Source organism: Rhinolophus sinicus, linkage group LG05 (assembly GCF_036562045.2).
Source record: "Rhinolophus sinicus isolate RSC01 linkage group LG05, ASM3656204v1, whole genome shotgun sequence".
NCBI classification, from domain to species: domain Eukaryota; kingdom Metazoa; phylum Chordata; class Mammalia; order Chiroptera; family Rhinolophidae; genus Rhinolophus; species Rhinolophus sinicus.
This window is the reverse complement of record NC_133755.1, coordinates 85990995-86017385: the sequence shown is the minus strand read 5'-3', so window position 1 is coordinate 86017385 and position 26391 is coordinate 85990995. Positions and strand designations below refer to the sequence as shown.

Here is a 26391-nt window from a genome sequence, read left to right as displayed (position 1 = left end):
GGCAAGTGGCTTGACCTTTCTGAGCCTCTGTTTCCTTGTCTGAAAATGGGGATGTTGACATCCATCTCACAATGTGGTGTGGGAATGAAAGGAGGCAATGGAGATGTGCTGTAGATGGGAATGTATACAGGAGGTGCTACATAAATGTTTGTCGCATGAATGAATGGCTGACTGATTTCCACTGAACCAGCTTCTGGTTTGAGGACCTCAGAGGCCTCCTCCAGAGCCCCATCCATGTTGCCTTCCTGGCCTTTACAGGTTCCTCCTCTAAAAGAGAGAAGTCTCTTTATTGTTGACATCCAGAAGAGGTAAACCTCTCTGCTTGCCTCCTCATCAACCCCTCCTCCTCCAGCTGTGGATCCCCCCAAGTCCCATCCTCTGTCCCTAGGGGCCGAGAGCGGGTGGAGACAGCCCAAACCACCGGCGGTGTCAGCCTGCCACCTGGTGGTGAATCCGTGTCATGCAGGGGCTGCGGCCTGGCGCCAGGGCAGGGGGATGAGGCCATCTGACTTATTTCCTGGGTCTCAGAGCTGGAGGGCTCTCTTCCCCTTACAGCAGCGCCCAGGCGCCCTCGCCAAATAAAGGTCCATCTTTGCTCTCCTGAGGGCAGGGCTAGAGAAGAGGGAGGGTGATTTGGCCCAGGTGTCCCATGTGAGAGGGAGGAAGGGGGCTTGGAGAGGATTGTGATAGGGGTGAGGGGATGCCTCAGTGAGCTGAGGAGAGGCCTCCAGGAATGGCCACTTCTCTAAGGCTGAGAATAAGGGGTCGAAAGGCTCTTTGTGTATTTCTGCCCCCCTTTCCTGGCCTCCCCCATCATCACCGTCACCTCCCCACAACCGTCCCTGGTGTTAGGTGGGTTTGGCGGAGGAGGCCAGGACACTTACAGTGCCCAGTGTTTTTACTGCAGCACAGGGGAGACCCTCTGCATCCTGAGAGGTTGTGTGAGGCAGAGGTCCCCCAGAGCAGTGCTTCTCAAACTTGAGCCTGCACACAAACTCCTGGGGTCCTTGGTGAAATGGGTGAAATGCAGAAACTAATACAGCAGATCTGCAGTGAGTTTGCTCCCGGGCTGTGCTCATACTACAAGGACTGACTACCCTCGGAGTCTCAAGGCCCTAGGAACCCCTCCAAAACGCACTGGTCCCCTGTCCCTCAGGAGACCACCCTCCCCAGCCCCGCCCACCTGGCCCCACCCCACTCTTACCAATGGTGGTGATGGTGGACACGGAAAAGAAGAAGGAGCCTATGATCTCCCAGCGCCCCATGCTGGTGGTGTTGCCGAGGACGATGTCCCCACTTTGGTATGCTTGGATGATGCCCTGGGGGAGAGGCTGCAGTGACCACCAGGCTGTGTGGGGTGACTGGGCCCCTGCACCCAAACTCACACATGAGCATGTGTATGCACACACATACACACAAACAAACTCATGGACAGTCCTCATAACCACTCTTGGAGCCCAGCCTATCCGAGCCAGGAAGCTCTTCCCCTCCAACCATGGGGACAGCTCCTTCCCTCTCTTTATCCCAGAGCCCACAGCAGCCCAGGATATCTCACTGGCTGGAAGAACACCATTCATTTTCTTCTCTGCTCACCCATTTTTGCAACAAGCACTGGCCAGGCACGATGTGTGATGTTTTAGGGGACACAAAGATGAAAACAACATGACTTCCTCGGTGGGACAGAGACAAACTTAACTCTAGTGCTACCAATGCAGTGTTAGGCTTTAAGACAGTGCAGCTGCGTGATCCTGGGCAAGGTACTCAACTTCTCGGTGCCTCAGTTTCCTTATTTGCAAAATGGAAGCACTAATAGCACCTACTTCACAGAGTTGTTGTGAGAGTTAAATAATGTCCTAAAGACTTAGAACAATACCTGGACATGGAAAACGTTAGTGGTTGCTGTCATCATTACTGTTACGAATATAATGCCGAGAGGGAAGGTGTTCATTCTATGGGGTTAGGGCGAGAGGCCTCATGGATGGGGTGATGCTTTAGTTGGGCCTTCCTTAAAGGTCAGGTAGGATTGCTCTCAGTGGAAGGACATTTAGGTAGATGACAGGCAGGACTGAACCTGGAATCTCAAATAGGGAAACTGATAGGTCGTTGGCAGCCAGGCCATGCTTGGTTCTGTCATGCCAGGTGTGGAGTGGCAGGCCTTTTCCAACGCCACTTAGCAAAGGAGAGGCAAGATCAGGTTGTGTGCTCTGTGGCAGCTGGCAGTGTAGAACATGTTGGCAGACTAGAAGGGGAAAGACTCCTGCAGGGGTGAGTGATGGAGAGGGCTTGGCTTGCATCCTGGCACAGAGTGGTCTAGGAGGAACAGAGAAGAGACATTTAGAAGCCCCGGCCTCTGGCCCTATTTGGTGTGGGTAGTGAGGGAAGCACCTAAGACCATTGTGAGCATGTGTGGATGTGATGCCAGTGGCAGAGATTGACAATAGATGGGAGAGGGAGGCTGGGAGGAGGAAGGCTGCCTGCTCTTAACCTTGGGGGAATTTCAGGGCTGCTTAGAAGTTGCATGTACATGTCTGCACCTAGGGGGCAGATCTGGGTTGGAGACACCACATCCTTGTTTCTGAGGATGAAGCCACAGGAGGGTTGAGTGAGGGTGTGGAGGAGGTGGAGCAGGAGGGGTTGGAGGTCAAGTGCACAGAGATGAAAGTCCTGCTGGGAACCGAGGGAAACACCCATGCCCACAGATCCACACTGAGGGAGTAGTCGTGGTAGGTTCACAGCCCAGCAACCTGGCTATGTAGCCATATATTTGTATTTAACCTCTCCGAGCCTCCATTTCTTCATCTCTAAAATGGGGATGATAATAATGGTACCTACCTGTGGGTGGTACCTACCTGTAGGTGAGGAAGAAACGAGTTAATACAGGTTAATACACTGGGAACAGTGCTTGATACACAGTAGCATTTACTATTACTATCACCCCCTCATTGTCGTCCTCCCTGGGCCCAGGGTGCTGGTAGTTGAAGTTCACCTCCTTTGCAAAGGGTGTGTCACCACCTCCAGGACCAGATGGGGGGGCTGTAATTGTAGAAGTTCAGAGGTGGGAGATAGAGGCACTACATTCGGTCCTTAGTGGAGATGGTCCTTGCCCTGCCCAGCCCCAGGCCCTGCTGAGGCCCAGTGCAAGGGCTCAGGACTCCACCCCTGCTCTGGTGCCCAAGATGCAGGCCCTGCCCTCCTTGGCAGAGGAAGCACGGGGACTGCCAGGGCAGGGATTTCCAGCTAGGGACGGGGCTATCTGGGCTCTGGGAGCAAGCTTGGCCTTGGGATGTTAATACATCCCCCAAACCTAGCAGCTGCCAGTCCAGTGTCGCCCGCCCAGAGTTGGAGGAGACTTCCATCCATCCTCGATGTCCTGCTCCAAGAACCCTCCCTTATTTTCTCCCCTCCACACACCTCTCTAGGACCCCATCCTCTGAGCAGTCTCTGTCCTCAGGACCCCTGCATCCTGCTGGCCCCTGCCCGTTTCGGCCCTTCCAGGTCTCTGCGGCTGGGGCGGGGCGCCCAGCTCCCGCATCCGAAATCTCGGAATAACGCGGGGTCAGCAAGAGAGCGCCCCTACGTCCGCCTCTCCTTCTCTCCAACCCGCGTCTGCACACTTGGAGCATCCAGACTCTGGCATATGCGCCTCGGCGCGCTTCAACCCACCACCAGGACAAGGGCGCCCCGCGCTCCTTTACCCCCAGACCCTGACGATCATGCCATGGGTCTGACTCATCCTTAGGCACCACCAGCGCCCCCTGCCGCCCTCGCCCCCAATTCACATATTTGAATCGGGAGTCTCTTTGTGGAAGAGGCCACGCGTGCCCTTTCGAGCCTCGCCCGTCGTCCGACCCTGACACAGCCGCGCCATCCCAGATTGAACCCCTCCCGGTCACCTCCCAAGTACTCCAGGCGCGCCCTGCCCTGTTCTGACCCGACCCGGTAGGCCCTGGCAGCTCCTGACGCGGGTAAGCGCGCCCCCTGCCGTACTCATCCCCAAATTCGGATGTTTGCGCCACGCAACCCTCTGTCGACCCGGCGGGTCATGCCCTCTCGCCCCTAAAGGAGGATTCAGAGCGCTGCACTGTGCATTCCTCTCGCTGGAGCGGGGACCCTTTCCCTGTTTGTCCAGCTCAACCCTCTCGTCTCCCCCCGCCCGGCCCCGCCACGCGTCCCCTTCCTCCCTGCCCCCCGTCGTTCCCGCGTCTATCCCCTCTACCCTCTTGGAGAAGTGCTCCCGGTGTTTCCCTGTGAGGAGCCAGGGAGTGCCCTCTTGCCCTCTGTCCACCACCCCGCGCTCTCCTACCCCGTATCCCCGTCGTGCCCGGGCCGGCCACGCTCCCCGCTGACCCTGATCAGCGAATCCAGCGCCGGGCCATCCAGGCAGGTGAAGTTCCGCAGCAGCGCCCACTTGTCGCGCTGGAATCTCGCGCTGGAATCCTTCGCCGCGGGGCTCTCCAGCATCCAGAACACGCCGGTGCCCAGTGCCAAGTAAGCCAGGTAGGTGAGTAGCAGGAGCACGGTGCCTGGCACCGCGCAGCCCAGAGCCCTACCCTTGGGCGCCCCTCGGGCTCGTGGTCTGCACATAACGGGACAGGCAGGGAGGCTGAAGCCTGGAGCCATGGACCAGGACCCAGACAGAAAATGAAGGGCTAGGAGCTCAGCTGGTCCCTTCCCTAGACAACAGCTGCCTGTGCCCAGTTTGCTCAGCAGAGCAGGCGTGCTGGACAGCCCTGCCCCACCTGCACTGGATCCAATCCCAGGGACAAAAAGAGGTCCAGAGCTGTGGGCATCTGGCCCCGCCTCGAATGAGTATGGAGTGCCCACCCCCAGGCCTAGCTCAGGGAGAAGGGGAGGGCTGCTGGGTGACCGCAGACTCTGAGAAGGAAGGGGCCCAGAGCCCTCAGCTTGTCTTGTAGCAATCGGTGGGAGGGACTCCTGGAGACCACACTCAGGGAGAAGAGAAAGTAGAAGCCAAGTTTATTGTCTTAGGGCCCTGCCTAAGTCCTTGGACCCTTGGACTATCTCCGAGAACTTGCTGCCTGTCAAGTTCTCTCAGACCATCACCCTTTTCTTTGTGTACCCAAAGACAAGGACCCCAGCTGGTCACCACTTGTCCGTGAGCTTGGGAGGCATAGGAGCCTTGACCAGTGGGTTTGTCTATTCTCTGCTTCTGAAGACGCCCCCTCACTCCCTCCTCTACCCAGAATGGAGGAAGGGTACTGGATAGGCAAGGAGTCCCTGGGGGTGGGTCCTCAGCTCCCCAGGCCTCTCCTCCACATCAGAAAGTCCTGGGATGTAAGCTGGGTCTGTCCTGCTGCTGTAGATCCTTCCCATCTGGAGCCTCCTCTGCTTTAAGCTTTGCCTCAGTCCTGTCCAGAGGTTCCCAGCCACTTATGGGCCTGCCTTGCTGCTGGGGTGCTGGGAGAGGTAGGGACCAAGGTGAGTCTAGGCCTTGGGATGGACTGGTCTAAATCTTTCCTCTCCTTCTGGCCAGAGCTGCCTCAATCTGTCAGGAGAAAGGCCAGGGTGGTAAAGCTCGTTCCCAAGGGAGGCTGGGCCTCCTTGTAACTCATTTCCTGGAAATCTCCTGGGCTCCGCTGGCTTTCCATTTTCCCCAGGGCAACATGTGTTTAGAAAGGTTCTTAAGGAGACAGGAACCCAGAGGGGCTGATGGGGTCAAGGGGTGCCCTGAGGGTTCAGGGGAGGCCATGCCCAGGAAAGTGGGTGGGACACTCAAGACCTCCTAAGCCTTGTTCACAGACAGCTCTAGACCTCCAGGCAAGGGGCACTGGCAGTCTTTGAGAGGCAGCCCCTCAGTGTGGCTTCCTGAGGGCAGATAGTCTATTTGCACTGAGATGCTCCAAAGTCCCTGCCCCTCTTCTTGACTCTCCCTGCCAGCCGTTCCCGTGGGCTCTTGTCATACTGTGGTCGGCCCTCGTCATAGCATTTTGGGCACTGGGTTGGGCTTGCCGCCCTACCTAGCTAGTCCTTCCACTTGACTAAATGCACAGGGAGGGCAGGAATTTTCCTTGTTGTGCCCCCAGACTCTGGCACGGTGCCTGATACATAATGGGGGCTAGACCAATGCACATTGTGACCCTATCCAATGAGGCAAAAGTAAAGTCACCCTCTGTTTGCTGTCCCGTATGAAGTCTCCTGGGAGGGGGATGTGGGGAGGACAATGGGGATTTGGTCACAGTGATCTATGTCTGGTCACTTTTGAGGGGGAAAGGGCAAGGGCTTTGGGACAACAGTGCCCATCTTGCTCCACATGCATCTGTGTTTGATTCTGTCTCTACATGTCCTTTCTTGGACACTCCTGCCTCCTTTCTCTATCCAGAGAGCTCCTGAGACCAGCCCTGGCTGGGAAATGAATGGGTTGGGGGAGGAGCAGGCAGGGCAGGAAATGCAGAGGGCATATGGGCTGGGCAGGGAAGCTGAGAGGGGCTCCTGGGGGGGGGGATGTGGGGGAGCTCATGCAGAGATGGGGATCTTCTGAGGTCTGGAGAGCCCATCGGTCTTGGGGGCTCCGCCTTCCTTGAGACTAAGGCTCCTGCTGAGGAGCCAGAGCTGGGAGCATCTATGCAGAAGCAGTGGGGCTAATGGGAGAACTAGTGCCAGCCATGCCAGGCCCAGCAGGATCCAGATGGCCGCCAGGCTTCGGTACACTGAGATGTAATGCTTGCTGGGGTCCGTGCCTAGCAGGGAAGGGGGACATGATAAATGCCAGGGGTTTAAGGGCACAGCCACCCCCCAGGTTCCATAGGGGCCCCTCCAACCTCCCTATAACAAGGATCAGCAATGGAGGTCCCTGGGGAAAGGGCGAAGGGTCCCAGACTAGCAGCTTCTGAGGACATTGTGAGACTCCACAACAGAGTCAGAAATTGTCTCCTCCAAAAAACCAGGGGTCTATCTGATCCTCCGTAGTTACCCCCGCTGACCTCCCCATCCCCCACCCGGAGATATGTGACTGCCTAGTTCTCACCAACCACATAGTCCCCGAAGCCGATGGTGCTGAGAGTGATGAAGGCAAAGTAGAAACCCTCGCCGAAGCTCCAGCCCTCCACGTGGCTGAAGACCATGGGCGGGAAGACGAGAATGACCAGCGTCCCCAGGATCAGGAAAAGAGCCAGGCCCAGGATCTGAAATAGCTGGAGGGAGGGAGGGAGTCAGTCTCTGAGTCCACTTGGAAAGCCCCAGGATTGTATGGGGGGTGCTCTGGGGCAAACTGTGGAGTGGGGCTGGATCACAGCGAGGTGTTTTCCCCACCCTGCAGACCTTTGGGGTGGGGCTTGGATCTGTGCGTGTGTGATCTTGCCCAGGTCAGGGAAAGACTTGGTCATAGGGATTGCATTAGTGGGTCAAATTGGAATTTAAGATTGCTTTGGGCTGGGGGGATCCACTTGTACAGGTCCCCCCGGGGGACTCAGGTTTGGGACGAGGACTGTCACTGAAGTGTACCAGCTTCCTCTGTCCTCCTAGCGGGCCTGGCTTTGCAAGGGACTGGCCAACAGGTGGGCACTAGGGTCATGCTGGGTGGCCCGGAGTTTGTTTTCGACCGCAGGAAAGGATGTTGGAGCTCTGAGATAACCGCTGAGATGCGCAGTGGTGGCCTCCAGCTGTCAGCTCCTTTAGGATGTACAGCAAGCTGCGGAGACCGCCTGGCCCAAGGGCACGCCCTTTCTGGGAAGGCCACCCTGGTGCCTGATTGAGGCAGGGGTATAAAGTCCTGGCTATTTCAGCTCACCACAGGACAACTCTGAAGGCCCACACATGCTGCAGAGCTCCTTGAGGGGCTGGCCAATTTTCTGTCGAGGCTGCCCACCTTTTCTTCCCCAGGTACCTACCTAACACCTGCTTGCCAAACTCTGTCTCAGTGTCAGCTTCTGGAGGACTCAATCTGCAACAGATTCTGCCTGGCAGGGCTGTGAGGATGGTAGGGCCCTACCTGGGAGCGCCTGGCCTGGTCCTCCCACCTCTCCAGGGTAGTCAGGTGGCCACGCAGCCCTGTGCCCAGGTGATTGAGGAAGACCACGTTGAGCGGGATGCCCACAAGGGCATAGAAGACACAGAAGACCTGGCCTGCCTGGGTGCTGGGTGCCAGGTTCCCATATCCTGCAGGGAAGGAGTGTGCAAATGTTGGGAAGAGAGGTCTCAGAACTGCCTCTCCCACAGACGCTAGCAGAGGTTGGTCTTCCACCACCTCTGGGGGGAGGAGGGGAAGCACCCCTGTTCTCATGGACACTCTTCCCATTCTCTGCTAGAATGATCCCTGTTTATAAGAATCCTGCTATCTTTGAAGGCCCATTTCCAATGATACTGCCTCCAGGAAGCCCTCCTGACTGCCACCCTCCTCCTTACTAGGTGTGATTCCCCATAGTGCTCTGTGTCATTCCTATCTAATTATCTACTTTGCCTTATACTATTGTTTTTGGTGTGTTTATCTTATCCCTCTTCATTGGACTGGAAGATCCTTGAGGGCCAAGTCTGGGTCTGACCCAAGTTTGTATATACCCCCCTGCCCCAACTCCATCCTCTGTTCCACATGTCACCTGAGCTCAAGGAAGCTATTGGTTTTAATTGGACTTAATTGTATGGATGGGGGAGACTGGGGTTAATGGGGGTCTGGGCATCGCCTTGTGGGAGGTAGAGTGGGTCTTGTGGCTGAGTGGTATAGCAGACAACATCAATGTCCTGTCACCTGCAGCTTTGTGGACAGTTCCTGTACACAAGATGATTTCCCAGCCCAAGTCTCCACATCTCTCTCTACCTGAGAGATTTTTTTTTGGCTGTAGGAATGTACTTGGTCTGTGGACAGGTCCAAAATGCTGGAGAGTTAATACATCCAGGATTAGCTCTCCACCAGCCAGGGCAGGAGTCGGTGGACAAGTACCCCTGCTTTCTCGCCCCTTGCAGGGACTATTCTGAGGATGGGCTCTACCTAGCCTCTCAGCGGGTCCCCACTGGGTGTGAGCCCAGTTGCCCTACCCACTAAACTAAGCTGCTCATTGATGCAAACTTTATTGCCTTTTCTCCCTTTCTGGTTTCACTTTTCCATTTCTCTATTTGTGCTTTCTGAAATCGTCTCCTAGATAAATCCATCCTTGTCTCAGCATCTGCTTTTGGGGAACTGAAACCAAGACAGGGGCTATGGGGAAACCAAGCCTTTCTTCACCCGACCCTTTACCTATGGTGGTGACGACTGTGCCTGCAAAGAAGAAACTGCTGCCGAAGTCCCAGTTGCTGGGGTTGGTGGAGTTGCCTTTGGGGTTCACGCCCTTCACCCAGGCTTCCATGATGACCTGTGGGTGGGAGGAAAAGGGAATGAAGGCACCAGCTATTGGCTAAGCTCTTGACAGGGTGCTTTTGTGTCACCTCACTTAATGATATTCTTAGACAGCTCATTTCCCTTTCGTGGAAGAGGAAACTAAGGCTCATTGTGGCTACATGACTTGACCACGGTCATTGGGTTTCAAATCCACTGTCTGTTCCACTGGCCAGGGATGACTGCAGCGGGGGCTGTCAGCATGGGCCAGTGGAGGGGAATGGGCCTAAGGAGGCAGAAGATGCTTAAAAGAGTTGTCCAGGGGGGAGATGCTGTTATGACCAAGAGGGTGAGATGCACATGGATTGTTAGGACAATGGGAAGGTTTCAGGGTAGATGTTCCTCGGTTTATTTGGGAAAATGGGGTTTGGGGACCATAAGAAAGCCATGGGGCTGCCCTCCCACAGGGCTAATGGAGGGGGACAGAAGGTGAGCAGGCAGCCTTGCTCTTTGCTGCCCCCTAGTGAGTCCCAGCCCAGGCCTCCAGGAGAAATTCCATCAGAGGACAGGGCAAAGGTCTCCTGTGTGTGTGTGTGTGTGTGTGTGTGTGTGTGTGTGTGTACGCGTTTAGTGTGTGTTTATAGAAACTGAACCCCTCCCTGCAGGCTCAAGCCTAAGCCCCTCTGTCCTGGGGCCCAGCCCTCTAGGGCTCCCTCCCCCATCTGCTCCCAGACACCCTTCCCTCCCCCCGTAGCTGTGAATTGTCCAGGAAAGCGCGCAGCCTTGCAGCCTGGTAGAGCTCCAAAGACAGGAGGGCGGTGATGGGGGAGGGGGCAGCTCTAGTTCCTGTGGGAACCAATTCCTAGTGGGCTGGGTGAGCAAGCTCTGGCCAGGGTGGGGGGGTGGCCCGCTTGGGCCGGGCCAGTCGGGTGTCCTGACCTAGGCTGTCTGCTTCTTCTCACTTTGGTAGATCTGGTCTCCTCACATGTGAACTTTGGCCTCTCTCTCTTTCCCACACACCCAGAGAGGCCAAGATGGAACATTCTGGAACACACCCACTCCCTGGAGATCCTCACCCTTTGGAGCAGCTCTTGCCCTGGACCTAGGCTGTCCCTCACGACCACCCTGACATCCTCCATCCCGCTGAGGAGCGCTTTTGATGTCAGTGGGGGGTACTGAGAGGGAGGCACCGAAGGAGGACCTTCCATTGTTCTCTAAGAACCCACACATGGTGGAGAAAGTCAGACAAGGGTCCTGTGATCCTGGGCACGGCCTCCTTTCTTGATGGAGTCAGCCTTTAATACTGCTTGTAGCACTTTTTATAGCTTTTCCCCTTGTGATTTGAGCAGTGATGTGTGTTCCGGAATCTTGTCCCAGAATTCTGCCTTTCAGCTCGATATCCCCTGGCAAGTGGGTGGCCTTCCCAGGGAGGCTGAGGACTTTAGGGGTGTCCTGGCTCCCTGGGAAGCCTGAGGGGGACTGTTAACCAGGAACACATCCCTTAGGGCTGCGGTCAAGGCTGTTGACTCCCTGCACGTTTGCAGAGCTAGTCAGAGCCCACCTACCAGTCCTTCCCACACCCTCTGGCTCCCAGGTTTCACCTCTGACCCAGGGCTGTGATAGGAGGCGGGTCCAGGGCTTCCAGAGCCTCTGCCTTACCCCCCTCTCGGGGTCTTGAGAGGCACCTGAACCCTTCTCCGCCCTGATATGGGTGCCATGGCCCCAGCCCCGTGTGGCTGGGGAGCAAGGAAGTGAAGCCTGAGGCTGGAGGCCTCATTTCCTGGAAGAAAGGGCCTGGGCAGGTCTCTCACAGCACCATAACCCAGCTCGCTCATCTTCTAGGCCAGCTGTTCTCCATCATGAGCCGGCATCAATATCCCCCCGGGGGCTTGTTAACATACAGCCTGCTGGCCCCACCCTCAGATTTCCTGATTCAGTGGGTCTGGGGTGGACCCAATCATTGGCATTTCTAATGAGCTCCCAGGTGTTGCCTCTGCAGCTGGCCCAGGGGTCGCACTTTGAGAACTGCTGCTCTAGGCTGTATCGTGCCACCGGCACTTATGCTAATTTGTGTGGTAAAGAGCAGCTGTCTTGGGTGCGAGTTCTGTCTCTACCACTAACTGTGCAGCTTTGGCCAACATACTCCACCTCTCTGTTGCCTCAGTTCCCAGCTACAAACTGGAGATAATGATAATATAGGTGATTATGAGAAAATACTTGTAAATTACTAGGCCCCAGGCAACAGATCATGACTGGTCTAAACCCCTCACAGTGACTCCATTCTCCACTGTCTACGGCACATTGCAAATGCGCAATGAATACCAGTTATCATCATGATGACCCTGAACTTGGCTGTTCCTGTGTGGTGGGTGTTGTCATTCGCTCTTGAATGCATTCACCTTCCCCCACAACACCTGGGTTTTACCTTCTTTCTTAGAGAGAGGGTGCTGGGGCCCTAGAGTTTGTGCTGAAAAGCAGACGGGGCCCAGGCAGGGGTCACCTGCTCTGCCACCAGACAGAGCCCCCATGGCCACAGTGCTGGCAGAGCTCAGTCACCCTGGCCACTGCTCACCAAGCCCAGCTCCAGGTAGAACCGGGCTGGGGAAGGCCAGCACGGCGGCCTCTCCTGGCTTTTATCAGTGTCTCTGACCCACAGCTCTCTAGTGTGGTCAGCACAAAGACATGGGTGGGGGGAGGGCAGAACAGTGGCCCTGGACTTGGGGTAGGGGCAGTGCAGAGTGTGGGAGAAGGCAATTTGCAGTGTGGAAAGCACTGACACTCAGTTCACATTTGTGCAGCAGTGGCAGCTGAGAAAGTGCATTTAGTCTGTTATTGAATGTCTGCAGCCCAGATATGATTATTCTCCTCATCTTCTAGATGAGGAAGTTTGGGACCAGAGAGGTTAAGTGACTTGCTCAATGTCACAGCGATCCAGTTTTAGACCTGGATCTAGGTCTCATCTGGCTCTGTTTCCACACCCTCTGCTTCCAAACAGGGCATCGGTCCCTGGGTGATGGCTCTGGACCTGTCGTGAGAACCCCCATTCTGCCCACCATCCCACACCAGCGTCCCCCCTTCACCTGCACAAACTGCTCCAGCGCCCGCTGGTCCAGGCAGGTGTAGTTCTCCAGGAAGCGCAGCTTCTCAAACTGAAACTGGTCCCTGGACTGAGCCTCCGCCTGCTTCTCCAGCAGCTGGAAGACGGTGGCGCCGAGCAGCAGGTAGCAGACATAAGCCAGCAGTAGCGGCAGCACCCGGCCCCCCCAGCAGCTGCAGAGCCCAGTGTGGGGCATGGCGTGGCCAGGACTCGGCAGGGCTTTGGGGGGAGAGACGGGAAGCGCCCAGGGACCTGCGCCCAGCCTCCTGCCTGCCTCGCCCTCCTCAGCACAGGTGTCTGGAGGCCGGGAGTCTGTTTGAACAATGTGGCTCAGCTTGGCTGCACTAAGTGCCCTGAGTGCAAACAGGCCTGCCACCCCAATCCGGCCTTTTTATCTATGGAGAGCAGCAAGACAGGGGCATGGACCCCTCAGATAGACCTACCGGGTCCTCCTGAGGTCATCATGTCTCACCCTCGGACTCTGAGTAGTATGGGTGTTTCTGGGCCAGATCTGATACTCCTCCTCACCTGGCCCAGGTCCAAATGGACCCTCTCGGCAGCCCCCAGCTTCTCACCCATCCATGATGGCTTCAAGCCCCCAAGCCAGGGAGCTGGGAAGAAATCGGAATGGGTATGAATAAACCTTGTACTCAATTGCCTTGGTGACAAAATTGGTTAGGAGAATTGACCTGCCTATTGGGGGATCCTGAGGATGAGCAAACTGGGTGACAAATCAGGGCAAAGCAAACAGACAAACGGTTGTCTCAACCGGGCACAGCATTGGGGTTGACGCATTTGCTTCTTAGCTTTGGCGGATAATTTGCCTTGCTTGAAATACTTTAGCTGCTTCCCCTCAGAGGATACTATGTTGGTGAGATGTATGTGTGAAGAAAATAAGAGGCTCAAAGTAGATCCAGGCCCTGGCATTTGACAGTGGTTTGCTCTGGGTGGGTGGGATCGAAGGTGTTTTACTCTCTTTCCCTCCTTTGCTTATGTGTGTGGAATCGTTTTACAGCAGTATGATTCACATACCGTGTCATTCACACATTTAAAGTATACAACTGTTGTTCTTGGCACATTCTTAGAGTCGTGCAACCATCCCCACAATCAATTCTGAACATTTTCATCACCTCAAAGGGAAATCTTACACCTGTCAGCTATCAGTCCTCCACCCCACAGCCTGCCCCCTCAGCCTCTGGCCCTCGTTAATCTGCTCCCTGTCCCTATTAAATATCCTGGACATTTCATACAAATGCAATCATGCAACCAACATGTGGCCTTTTCTGTCTGGTGTCTTCAGTTAGCATAATGTTTTCAAGGTTCACCCATGTTGCAGTATGTGTCAGTACTTCTTCTTTATGGTCGAATGATATGTCATTGTAGGGATACACTAACATTTTATTCAGTTGATGGGGATTTGGGTTGTTTCTACTTTTTGACAATAATGAATAATGCTGCTATGAGCACTCATGTACAAGTTTTTGTGCAAACACGTTTTCAATTCCTTTGGAAAAATACCTAGGATTGGAATTGCTAGGTCATACGTTTACTCTATGTTTAACTTGTTGAGGACCTGCTAGACTGTTTTCCAAAGAAAGTGGCCGCACCATTTTACATTCCCATCAGCAACGTATGAGGGTTCCAAGCTCTCTGCTTATCTTTCCTAATGTTTTTGCAGCGAGCTGCGGCAGCGGATACCATGAGTTGCCTGCCCAATATCTCTTTCTCCCTGGCTAACAGAACCCCACTTTTGTACATGTCAGGCAATGGAGCATGGTTGGTCTCACCCATCATAATAATCCTGCTCCCTGCTGTCTTAGGTCAGCTTCTCCAGGAGCAGCCGTGAGAGGGGCTTTTGTGTATGAGCAAAGGAATAAGTGAAGACTGGTGAGGGGGTTGGGCGAATGGGGCCAAAAAGGCATCATAGTCCTCACCCCCACCTGGGTCCTAGGGAGCCCTGGTGGGTCAAGCACACCCAGTTAGTCCCAAGTGGAGGCAAGGGAGCTGGGTTCTCATATTCCCACACCAGTCAGACATTTGGGTGTCTGGCTCTGTGCACCTGCAGCAAGATGGCCCGTGGAGAGTCCACTGAAATGCCCCGGGTGCAGGCCAGGCCATTGGAAGCAAAAACACATGAAAGGGGGGAGAGAGGCTCAGAAATGGGGAGGAAATCAGAAGATTGACAGTGTCCCTTGCACCTGCTTTCCACGCTCCTTTGCAGCTGGGACTGCCATGTGACCCAGTTCTGGCCAATTAGATGTGGGCAGAGTCGGCTGTGGAGGTACGGGGCAGAGTTGTTCTCTCCTGACAAAGGGTTCAGCCTCAGCCCGCCCCACCTTCCCCTCTGTCTGCCCTGAATACACACATGGCTGCACCTGCCGAGCCAATTTGTGTCCTTGAGGGAAAGGTCAAGAGCATTGCAAAGATGCTCAGCTGATTCCTGCACACACCTATCTCTAGATCTCTTTTTATGGTAGAAACATAAACCCTATTTGTTTAAGCCACTGTTAGATATTCTGTTACTTTCCAATGGTTACATGAGATTTTGTTTTTTCAACGGGTCAAGGCTTATTTGAGTTGGAAGGACTAGGAACACTCTCTAGTTATCTTAAGTAATTGAAATAATTTGTGGTAGGAAGCCAGGAGCAGCCAGGGTTCCGGAACAACCAGGCGCACGGGACCTACAACGGGCGATTTTCTCCCTCTGTTCTGCCCCCCCCACCTGAGTTCTGCCCCGCCCCCCCCACCTGAGTTCTGCCCCAGGCTTACCCTGGCATTGGGTCAGTGTCACTCCCACTGCCCTCTGTTTCTTTGTCTTGGTATTTCTTGGCTCCCCTAAGAAGGCAGTGCATCCAAGAGTACCCTTTCATGTGGGTCACTTCACAGCTGAGGTGGGCGGTCCTGGGGTCATTCTCCACCCTCAGCCTATTGCCCCAGCCAGCTGACACTCACCTGAACAGGTGTCACAAGGAAAGGGCTATGGGGAGGCAGACGCTATAGCCGCTGGCATGTCCAGGACAAGCAACTATGGTTCTGTAATGGTGGGGGGAGTGGAAGAGGAGGGAGAGAAAGGACAGGGAGAGAGAGGGAGAGGGAGGGAGGGAGGGAGAGAAGGAAAGGGGGAGGGAGAGAGAAGTAGGTGTGTCTTACAGAAAATAAAGACAAGGGGAGACTTTGGTAGTTTCCAGTATATGAATGATGAAGAGAATGGCAGGGACACATGGTTCTTCATCTGCTCCAAGGCCCAAACCAGAATGACGACAAATACCGGAAGTGGAGGTGTAGGCAGGGCGGTGGAGGCTGTCCATTCGGAGTATCCTGAGGCTGTAAGAAGTGCTGAAGGCAGGCAGAGGGGTCATAGTTCCTACTCTATTCTGTGGTTCAGGTAGGGCCCTGACTGGGGCTGGGGGCTGCCTTCTCTGCAATCCTTGGATCCTGGGTTCCCTGAGGCCACCCTTTACAAGGCCCTCCTCACACCCAGAGCTTTCCCAGGCAGCTGGGATGTCACAAAACTCACCCTTGACTGGTTTTACCTCATGTTTTGGAGAAATGGGACAACAGAGTGCTGGCTGTCATCTTGTCACTACAGACTAATTCCTGGGTTTAAGCAAGGGTTGTAGTTAGATCTGCAAGGCTGTGTGATAGTCAAATCCTACTTTATTGCCCCGGAGAAGCTCGTAGGTGAAGAGTTCTCTCTTGTTTAGGAAGTTTATCTGTTGATGTCTAGGGGATCTCAGGCAGGTCTTAGCAACCTCTGTAGCCTGAGTGTCCTCAACGGTCCGGACACCATCCACAGGTAATGGTGGTTCTCAGGTGAGGGAAATGAAGGGAGAGAGAATGCACTATCTGCATGGGAGAAAGGGGTGAACACAGCAGGCCAGAGGGATGTCTGCGATGTGTTGGGGTAGAGGGAGGGCTGGATCTGCTATCACTGAAGCCCTCCCTCCCTCAGACCCTGGGCAGGTTCACTGTGGGCAAAACACTCCATTCATTTATGGGCTACAGTAGTCTCCCTTTATCCGCAGTTTCATTTTCTGTGGCTCTAGTTACTATGGTCAACTGTGGTCCGAAAATGTTAAATGGAAAATTCCAGAAATAAACAGTTCATGAGTTTCAAATTGTGCACCATTCTGAGTTGTGTGATGAAATCTCTCTGTCCCACCCAAGACGTGCATCATCCCATAGTCCAGCGTGTCCACGCTGCGTTCACTCCCCGCCCGTTCGCCACTTTATAGTCCTCTCGGTCATCAGATCCACTGTTGAGGTACCTCTGTACTGCTGTTCAAATAACCTTTCTTTTGCTTAATAATAGTATCAAAGTGCAAGAGCAGTGATGCTGGCAATTTGGATATGCCAACGAGAAGCTGTAAAGTGCCTCCTTTAAGTGAAAAGGCATGTATTTATAGGAAAATACATGGTATACACAGGGTTCGGTACTATCCACAGTTTCAGGAACCCATTGGGGGTCCTAGAACGTATCCCTGTCAGATAAGGGGCAACGCCCACTGTCCCTATTGAGAACCTACTATGTGCTGGCAAAGTTGGCCAGACTGCGGCCTCCTCCCACCATTCCTGGCTGCTTCCTCTCCCTTGGTGCTCCTTCCTCTCTGTCTCTCTCTCTCATTGTATCCTTCCTCTCCTCCTCTCACACTCAGCTTTTCACACAGACCAGCAAGGCATTACCTGACTGGAGTTAAGGATAGTCTTCTCAGGAGTGCTTCCAGTTTAGTGGGGGACTTTTGAAAATCCAAAGCTACAGAACCAAAGAATAACATAATGGTGGACTTGGTGGGTGAGGGTCAACTCAAGAGTTCCTCAAAGCACTCTGTCCCAGAAAAGGAGCCTCTTGTCTTCTCTCCCTCCCTTTACGCGTTCAATACACACGGATTGAGACCCTCTGTGTACTGGAAACTGTCTTAGCTCCTCCTTCTGGTTGGCTGTGACCTCATGTGGTCAGATTTAGGAGCCAGCCTGCTGGACTTCAGGGGCCTCCCCTGCTCTGCCGATGCTCCAGCTCCCTGCCTGACACTTCCCTATGTGGGCACTCCACTGTGAGTGGCGGATGGACACAGGTCATGATTTATAATCCCTTTCAGGGAATTATTGCTGCTAATGGGCCGAGCCAATTTATGCTTCCCAAGAGGGGGAGGGCAAAATCAATTAATGGAGAGTCTAACATGGCCAGGCCTGATGGCAGAGTGTGGCCTGACATCCGGCAGTGATAAGGGACTTTCTGAGGCTGAACTAATAAGGAGATTGGAGGAAAAAGAAGAAAAACAACCCTCTCCCTCAGATCAATTTCATGTACAATGGGTAGAGAATACAGAGTAAACAGAGCAGCTGGGCACAGGCCTCTTTCCATCTGAATGAGCCCTGAGATAAGGGAAAGGATAGGCTGCCCACCCCGCCATCCAACATCGGTATTCACTTATGGAGTCATTCAATAGGCACATATCCGCACAAATGAAAAAGGGCACGTTCCAAACCGGAACTAAGGGGAGAAGATAAAGCCCACTGGCCCCAGGTACATCACCTGCAGGGGAAAGGGCAAGTGGAGAGAAGGAGCCCTGGGTTCAGATCCTGCCACCCTAACTGAGCCCACCTAGTAGATGGCATCGGGGAAAGCTGAGGGCTGACTCGAGGACAAAGCACAAAACCAACCAACCAACCGACCGACCGACCGACCGACCGACCAGCCAACCAACCAACCTTAGCAGTGGATGGCACATCCTGGTTAAAAGAATGACCAGATGAATGAGTCATGTTAACAGTTAAGGAATTACAAATAGGCATCTTTCTGCCTATATTTTAAACACAAATCCATTGCATAAAAAAAAAATAAAATAAATCCCTGTCTACTTTATCTATCATCTGTGTCATTCCTAGGTCTATTTCTATTCTTATCAATTGGTTTTTCTCCTCATTATTGGCCATATGTTCCTACTTCTTTGCATGCCTGATAATGTTTTTTAGATGTCAGACAATGTGAATTCTACATTGTTGGGTGCTAGATTTTTTTTTTTTTTTAATATTCTTTTAAATATTTTTGAGCTTTGTTCTGAGATTCTTTGAAGATACTTGAAAACTTACTGGAAACAGTGTGACTCTTTTGAGTCTTGCTTTCTAAGCTTTGTGAGGCAGGACCTGAGCAGCTTTTCATCTAGGGCTAATTTGGACCCATTTTGAGGCGATACCCTATTGTATTTTCTATTCAATGACCCCCTTTTTGAGGAGGTTTCTCCACTTTGGCTGTTGGGAACATCAACTTTTCTCAGCCCTGTGCTATCTGCGTGCTCCTTTCTGGTGGTTCTTTCCTGAGCTTTGGGTGATTTTCTCATCTGCATGCGTGCGTCAGCAGTTAGCTAAGGACTTTAGAGTATCTTCTGGCGATCTCCAGAGAGTGCTCTCTCTCTTTCTCCATACATATACATATATATGTATATACACATATATGTGTGTATATATATATGTATATAGCCAAAAAATGTATACACATTTTAAGAAAGGAAAAAACTGTATTAAAATTATGCTAATGTAACCACTTTGAGCACCTCTTGTAATTGCAGAAGTCAAACGTGACTTGTATTTATCTTTTGTTATTGGTATATATTGAGTATTACAATTTCAATACAGTTTTTTCCTTTCTTAAAATGTGTATACATTTTTTGGCCCTATCTATCTATCTATCTATCTATCTATCTATCTATCTATCTATCTATCTATCCATCCATCCTTTATAGAGCTCTATACCATCTCTATCTCTATATCTATTTCTGTCTATCTCTATATCTAGCTAGCTAGCTAGCTGGCTATTTATCATCTGTCATCTATCTCTATCATGTCTGTCTCTGTCTCTCTGCAGCTCACTCATCTCTGGTACTCTGCCTCGCAAATTTAAGCCACTTTGGTCTCCCTGGTTTCCCAGCTTCAATTCCTCAACTCAGGGAAACCACTAGGCACCACCGGTTCCCCCTTCCTGAACTGCAGCCTGAACTCTCTGCAGGTGGTAAGTTGGGGCCATCACGGGGCTCATCTTTGGTTTCTCTTCTTTTGGATATCTGTGTCCTCTACTGCCTTTTATCCATTATCTGAAAACCATTGTTTTATATATCTTGTCTAGTTTTCAGTTGTTTAAAGCAGGAAGGTAAATCAGCTCCCTGTTGCTTTATCATAGCCACAAATGGAAATCCCATTTTTCAGAAACAGCCTTTTCTTAAGTGCCTTTCGATAGGTGATATGGTGGGACAGAATGAATTCTGAGAAATTCTGGATCAGTTCCGTACTATCTCTGGGTTTCAATTTCTATATCAATCAGCTATTTGTACAATTAATGTTTCATAACAAACCACCTTAAGTCTCAGTGGCTTATGCTCACAAGCATTTATTCCCATGATGATGGATTTTTGGGTCAGCCAGGGTTCAGTTGATCTTGGCTGGGCTGGATGGGAAGCTCTGTTCCAGGCTCCAGGTCTGCTGGGCTTGGCTCCAGGCTGTAGGCTTGGCCCAGGTCTGCTTTCTCTATGTTCTGGGATACAGGATGAAGGGGCAGCAGCTACCCAGGGCACATTCTTCTCACAGTAGGTCACTGGAGTGCAAGAGGCAAGCCCAACCACGCAAGCACATTTTATTTAAGCCTCTGCTTACATCATGTCTGCCGGCATGCCATTGGTCAAAGCAAGTCATAGGTCCAAGTCCAAATGTAAGGGGCAAGTAAGGAAGTATACTCTGCCCTCATGAGGCCATGATAAAGCGTTGGATGTATAATTCTACTACAGGGGGTGAAGACTAGTTATTCAACCCACCACAGTTGTTCTATCTTCTTTCTAAAATTTCCTTTTTGGAAGATCTGAGCAAGCCACATTCCAAACCCCCTCCCCCAACACTTCTCGTCAAGGGGATGGCAGAGCCAATTGAATTCTAGTAGGGCCTGGAGTCACTGGCTGGGCTACTTTCCAGAAGTTATTTTGGAAAGCCCCACACTTTGGCTTGAAGTGACCTCAGATCCTCCGGATCTCCATGGCTCCACTGAACGCAGGTTGATTGCTGGGGAGTCTTTTCAGAACATTTCATCCATGTCTCCCACTTGCAGAGGCCAGTGAACTTTGGGGAAGATGCACTGTAGTCAAGTATGTCCACAGCAAAGGCCTAGCTTCCACTGGGAGGGGACTTTTGGAGGGTAGGCTCCCTCCCCAGTTGCTGCACATACTTTGCAGATGGCCCCCTTAGTAGGACACCGCTGTCCCAAGGTTGCCTGCTGTCTGTTTTTCTCTCTTCTTCATTTCCTCTCCTGCCTTAGTGATAGCTCCAGGAGGCGGGTTCACACCCTGTGTGGGGCCACACCACACATCTCTGTCAATAAGACCCTAGGATCCAGGAGATAACTTCTCAGCAGGAGATCTACAATCAATAACTCTAAACCAGCTCCAGAGGGATGAGGGCGGTAAGGTGTGCCGGGTACACGGAGGCTGTTTCCAAGGGACTCTGGCCCACTCCAGGCCATCTTCAGGACTCCTGAGTGTGTGTCTGTGTGTGCGTATTTACATGTATGACTCATGGACTCTTGGGGAGGCTTCTAAAATCCTGTACGAGCCCTGTTTGGGCTTCCCAGGTTCTATAGCTTTATTGAGGACTTACTATGTGACATAGAACTGTGAGGGCCAGAAGTGAACCAGGGAGCCTCCGTCACAGAGCCAGAGTGAAGCGGTGGGAGTGACACCAGCCTGAGAAGCAGGAGATCTGGGTTCTGACTCTCCCACTCACCAACTGAAGGAATACTTATCAAGTACTGAGGGATTCAGTGTGCTGGGGACACAGTAATGAGCAAGACAGACAGGTCCCTGTTGTCAGGGAGACTTTAGTCTTGGGGGGTGGGGTTTGCAGGCCATAAAAATATAAGCAAATAAAGATATGTCAGATAGTAATGAAGAAAATAAAACAGTCACGGGTAGAGAGTAACTAGGGGCCGCTTCTAGGGGTGGTCAGGGAAAGCCCCCTGAGGAGGGGACTTTTGCTACTAACTGGATGAACATCAGCAAGCCAGAATCTCCCCTTGGCTTCAGCTTTCTAATGATGGAAATGAGGGGGTGGGTGAGAGGAGCTCTATCCGCTGTCCAGCTTTGAAATGTAAGGATCTATCTTCTCCTGCATGAGCCTTTTACCCAGCCCTGAAACAGGGAGACTAAGCCAATTGCACTCTATTCTCTCTGCTCTCTCTCCAGGGTGGTGAGGTCCTGCATCTATAGGCCGGAGATAACAGAAGCAGTGGACGAGCACTTTTGTTCAGGTAGCTTTATTTCCACATGTCATTCCTGTCCCCTGCCTCCAGTGCCCCTCTCCAACTGCAGCTGTCTTGGAGCCTTGCTGCCACGTCGCGATGCAGGTGGCATTTCTCCTAGGGCCTCCTGAAGGCTGGCCCACCACCCTCTGTTGGATCGGTATCAGGAGCCAGGTCCTGCAGTGCTGGGAGGCTCCCTGAGACAAAACCCCCAGCAGCTACACTTCCCCAGTGGGAATGGGGAGTTTCGGCCCAAATCTTGTACAGCCCCAAGTGACTGGGTGAGGGTGTAAGGTCCAAGGTGCCCACACTTAGGGCTCCTTGGAGCCATCAGTGCTGTCTGGGTGCTGTGATGTCCTTAGACCCTGAAGGGTGGGAGGCTCTCTGGAGACTCAGCTGATTTAGGTGCTGCCTAGATGAGTCATCCAGATATGAAGGTGATGGTGGAGGGTTTGGTCCTGGAGGTTGGGACTGGCCATCAGAGGCCGTGCATTCATCTGCCTGGTCTTTGGCTTTGACCTGCTGTCTAACCTGCCCCAGCTAGTCCAGGGATTCTAAGCCAGCAGGTGGGGCAGGGGAGCTGCTGGTAAATGGCTAAGATAACTGATGATGATTTCCCCCTGTTCTACCAGTGTCAGCTTCCCTTGCCAATACATTATGATGGTACTATCTCATCACCTCAAAGGTTTATCATGGTCTATGACAAACACCACTACAAGAGTGAGCCGAAGCCCTTGTCCTGCCCCTAGCACCCTGCCAGCAGCTCCAGCACCCATAGCAAAGATGCCACAGCCTCACTGGCAGTCTCCAGGACAGCATTCCTAAAGAAACACAGTCCCCTCCTCTGAAATCAGTCACTAGTTGCTCCCAGCAGCCTACAGATCGCTTCTGAAGCCAGGACGAGTGAGAGGAGGCACTGCTTCCGTATCTGTTCTTGCTGCCACAGTGCCCGGCTGGACACTTATTGGAAACCTGAAAGGGGAGACAGCATGTTCTTGGTTAGGATGTGCGTGGGGCACGGACCTCTCCTGGGATTGAAGAGCAAGGGGAGGAGGCTCAGGCCACGCCCCCCGGGTCTTGGGCAAAGCACCTCTCAGTGCCTTGACTCCCAGAGGCCGCATTTATTCCCCCAACTCTGAAGGGATATGCCTTCTTTGCCCTTTGGAAAAGTTTCATCTCCCTGAGCCGGAACCAACACTCATTCTCCAACCCTGTGGTCCTCACTGACCCTCCTTGCTTTTTGCTCCAGATATTCATCATAGCCCATCATGGCGTCTCCTGACTGTGTGGCCCCATCCTGTCACTTCCCAGGCCTGGACATGGAGAAGGGGAGAAGGGTTCTCTGGATTAAGAACCAGGGCTTGAGTTCTAGCCAGGATGGTCCCCAACCTGACGTGTGACTTTGGGCAAATCATATTAGTTCTCTGGGCCTCACTTTTCTCGTTTCCCAGTCCTTGGAGCAGATGAGGTACTTGGGACCAGCGTGGTTCCTGGCAAAGGGTGGTCCATGAAGCAGCACTGGCATCCCCACGGAGCTTGTTAAGAAATGCAGAATATTGGGCCCCACCCAGGCTCACTGGACCAGAATCTGCAGTTCAACAAAACCCCTGGATTGACTGGCTCATTGAAGTGTGAAGGGAACTGGGATGAGTGACATGCACTTAATGTGCTTAAAGTTAGGCTATCACAATAAGAACAAAGGGAATTTCTGAAGATTCTTGGGTGGAGTAATGAACACAGTGTCTAAAAATTACTCCAGCAGGCAGAGAGATTGATGGGTGAGGCAGCTGCTGCCATCCAGGTGTGGCCACAGGGACTAGGTAGTGGGTAGGAAGTGTGGGTGTGGTCTGCTTGATATTGTTGAGGAAAAGGTTGAAAACAATTTAGGGCTATGAGTCCTTGGTCCTGCGGATCTAATTCTGTGTGCAAGACCCCAGGCCGGTCTCGCGGTTCAAGGAGAAGGTCCTTATTGTGAAGACATTGCCAGCTGTCCTAATTTAACCATAGAACAGGAAGGAAGATGAGCAGGCACAGCAGAGCATAGGATTCTGATGTGTTCCAGTCACTTTGCATCCCTGGTTCCCAGCTCTGCTGCCTGCTGCCAACCCCTGGGGAGCCTTTGGAAATCCGGATGCCTAGGCTACTCCCAGGGCAGGTTAAATCAGAATCTCTGGTGCGGGCCCAGGGGATTCAGATGAACAGCCAGGCCTGAGACCCACTGCTTTCATTTCTCTATTCCAAGGATTGGCGAGGAAAGATCCCGGGGACCACCAGCCATGTGGCTGTTGGCCAAGTCACTGGTCTGATGTTTCCTCTGCACCACTGACAAGCAGCCTGAGCCAGAATTAGTTAATGCTGCCAGCAGGAAGGAGCACGGACTCTGAGCCAGCTCCCACCCAGGACTGTCACTGTCCCCCACAGACACTTTCGTGCCATGATGACTGGAGGTGGGGGTGGGGCAGGGAAGACACACCACAGAGACGTACTTAGAGAAGACAATACTCTAAGACATGGTTCCTCATGTAGTGTAGACAGACCTCAACCCAAAATATAAGGTGTCATTTCTAGTACATTCTTTACTTTTTGAACCCCAGTCAAGTGATGGAGCTGTCAGTCTATGTTGGGGTTTTGAGACTGTAGATTCCTGGGATGATGTTACTGCTACAGATAAACCATTAAAAAAAAAAATCACACCTCACCATGTTGGGCCAGCTTCTCACCACAGAGGCCAACTTCCCTGCTAACAGCTCCCTGGTGCTTGGCAGTGTACGAGGGACTTGCATGGACATTATCTCAGGAGAGGCTGACCCCTGGGGCAAAGGTGGAATCTGAACTTGAGAGATGTGAGGGGGAGGCTGGCGGAGGTGACCTGCCCAAGGACAGGGATAGCCCTTGTGTTTGGGTCTCCCCCCTCCCAGTTTTGTGTTCTTTCCATTTCACTGGGAAGGTTCCTGAACAAAGGAGAGAGCTGGAGGGTTTCTCAGAGTGGAGAGGGTTGGGGTGGGGGCAGCCAGGGCTTTGAGGCACTCTGCTTCTTCCTGGCACCAGCTGGAGAAGAGGGCATCGTGGTCATGGGGGTCACACCAAGCTTCCTGTCCAGGTGAAAATACTTCCAAACTCAGGGATTAAGGAAGATTGGAAAAAAAAAACCAAACGCCCTAGAAAGGAGTTAACCTCATTTTCTGAGACTTTAGAGCCATCCTTGGCAGTTAGAAACAGCAGATATGACACCATGAATGACTAATACCCCTTACGGGGGATGTATACCTGTCCACAGGTGCCCCTGGCAGGGGTTGAAAAATTCCACAGTATTCTCATGAATCCTAAATCAAGTAGATTCATCCTGGCCCTGTGAGGTCTAAGAGCCAGCAGGAAGCTCATGTTAAATCACCCTCTCTGGGCTCCTGTTCCCAGGCTGATACTCAATTTCCCCCATAATGAGCACTCCCGAAGAAGCCCAGACACACAGGCTGCTAAATTAAGAGCAGAGGGAGTCCAGGGGCGAGGGAAGTGTTTGCTTTGGCTGGGGACACTGCCTGGGCCCTGGCTTGCATGTTTGCCTGACAGGGAGGCCTGATAAGTGGGCTGTGTAGAAAGTGCTGTGTGGTGGGGCCTGGGCCATCTGCCACGCGGCCAGAGAGGCTGCACCTGTTGGCCTGTCAGCCCCTGGCAGGAGAGGGACCTTTTGTCATCCTGTCTTCAGCTTCCTTTGCAGCCCCATGGTCACTAAGAATCTAGGAGTATTTTTCTTCCCTTGGGAATAAAAATTGAACCCTTGAACTTGTTTGTTTTGATGAATTACTTCCAGGCTGCTGTTTGGAGAACGAGGCTTGCTCCCCAGCGGCAGGGAGGGTGGAGGCTGAGAGACCAACCCCCGAGGACAGAGTGGCTTTTCAAGACAACGTGTCCCCGTGGAGGGAGCTCAGAAAACCCGAGCTATCCTGGCTCTGCCATTTGTTTTCTGGGCAAATGATCCCATCTCTGTGTGCCTCAGTTTCCTTATTGTCAAAAGCGGGATCATACTCTTGGCTCTGTATACCTTACAGGAGTGTTGAGAGCATCAAACGGAATAATATAAATGAAAAAAAAGTATGACTAGTAACATGCCTTACAGATTTTAATAAAAGTGCCCCATCCTTCAGCCCAGCTTTTTGCACCATCTGGGCACGGCATTAGCAGGAAGACACCATCTTGACATAGACCTTGGGTTTATGCCTCTTCTCTTCTGAGAGGGTTAGATGGAAAAGTCTCTATTACATGTAAAAAAGCTGAGTAAACATAACTTAAAAATACTCCTCACTTGCAGACTTCTTGATGGGGGAAACAGTTGATTTTTATGAATTTGTTCCAGGGGGTAGGGCCTCCCTGTTCCAAAAGCCAGCCTCTCTTTCCATTATGTCCAGACACCATCCCCTGATCTGCCTCAAAAAATTTTCTCCTGTAGGTTTGGTTCTCTTTTCTGCACCATCAATTTCCTTTGTTCTACTGGACCATTCCTTTTAGCATATAAACATGTCTTTGAAATCACTTAAAACAAAAACATCCCATCCTACCCCCCCGCTCCCCTCCCCCGTGCCCTCTTCCCTGTAGCTCCGGCCTCATTTCTCTGCTGCACTTCACAGCTGAGCTCCCCAGAGGAGTTGTCTCCACACACTGCCTCTACTTTCTCCTCCCCTTCTTCAACCACTGCAACCAGTGGAGTTTCCATTCCCCCAGTCCCCTGCCTAAAAGGGTGCTTGTCCAGGACCTCCATGA

At 52.5% G+C, this 26391-nt stretch overlaps 3 protein-coding genes and 1 long non-coding RNA gene across 5 annotated transcripts in view; 1 reads left to right on the top strand and 3 right to left on the bottom strand.

Moving 5' to 3' along the window:
- KCNK17 (potassium two pore domain channel subfamily K member 17) overlaps nucleotides 1-4620 on the bottom strand; it is a 12213-nt gene extending 7593 nt beyond the window's left edge. Inside the window, exons 1-2 of the mRNA XM_019751556.2 lie at nucleotides 4348-4620; nucleotides 1205-1319 (exon numbers count right to left, since the gene is read on the bottom strand). Coding sequence (XP_019607115.2) covers nucleotides 1205-1319; nucleotides 4348-4620 — 388 coding nt within the window. The remainder of the gene's footprint in view (nucleotides 1-1204; nucleotides 1320-4347) is intronic.
- On the top strand, nucleotides 4367-26391 carry LOC141571642 (uncharacterized). Its single transcript, XR_012496572.1, has 3 exons — nucleotides 4367-4497; nucleotides 21581-21645; nucleotides 25445-26391. It is a non-coding gene; the product is annotated as an uncharacterized LOC141571642 (long non-coding RNA).
- KCNK16 (potassium two pore domain channel subfamily K member 16) lies at nucleotides 6473-13163 on the bottom strand. The gene is made up of 5 exons (XM_019751557.2): nucleotides 12346-13163; nucleotides 9188-9302; nucleotides 7949-8115; nucleotides 6986-7151; nucleotides 6473-6698 (listed from the first exon to the last, which is right to left on the bottom strand). The coding sequence occupies exons 1-5, from the start codon at nucleotides 12556-12558 to the stop codon at nucleotides 6475-6477; spliced, it is 885 nt and encodes a 294-aa protein (XP_019607116.1). The 5' UTR covers nucleotides 12559-13163; the 3' UTR covers nucleotides 6473-6474.
- KIF6 (kinesin family member 6) overlaps nucleotides 21636-26391 on the bottom strand; it is a 408069-nt gene continuing 403313 nt past the window's right edge. For both annotated transcript variants that reach the window (XM_074332873.1, XM_074332874.1), the window contains one exon: nucleotides 21636-22608. In XM_074332873.1, coding sequence (XP_074188974.1) covers nucleotides 22598-22608 — 11 coding nt within the window. In that variant the 3' untranslated portion in view covers nucleotides 21636-22597. The remainder of the gene's footprint in view (nucleotides 22609-26391) is intronic.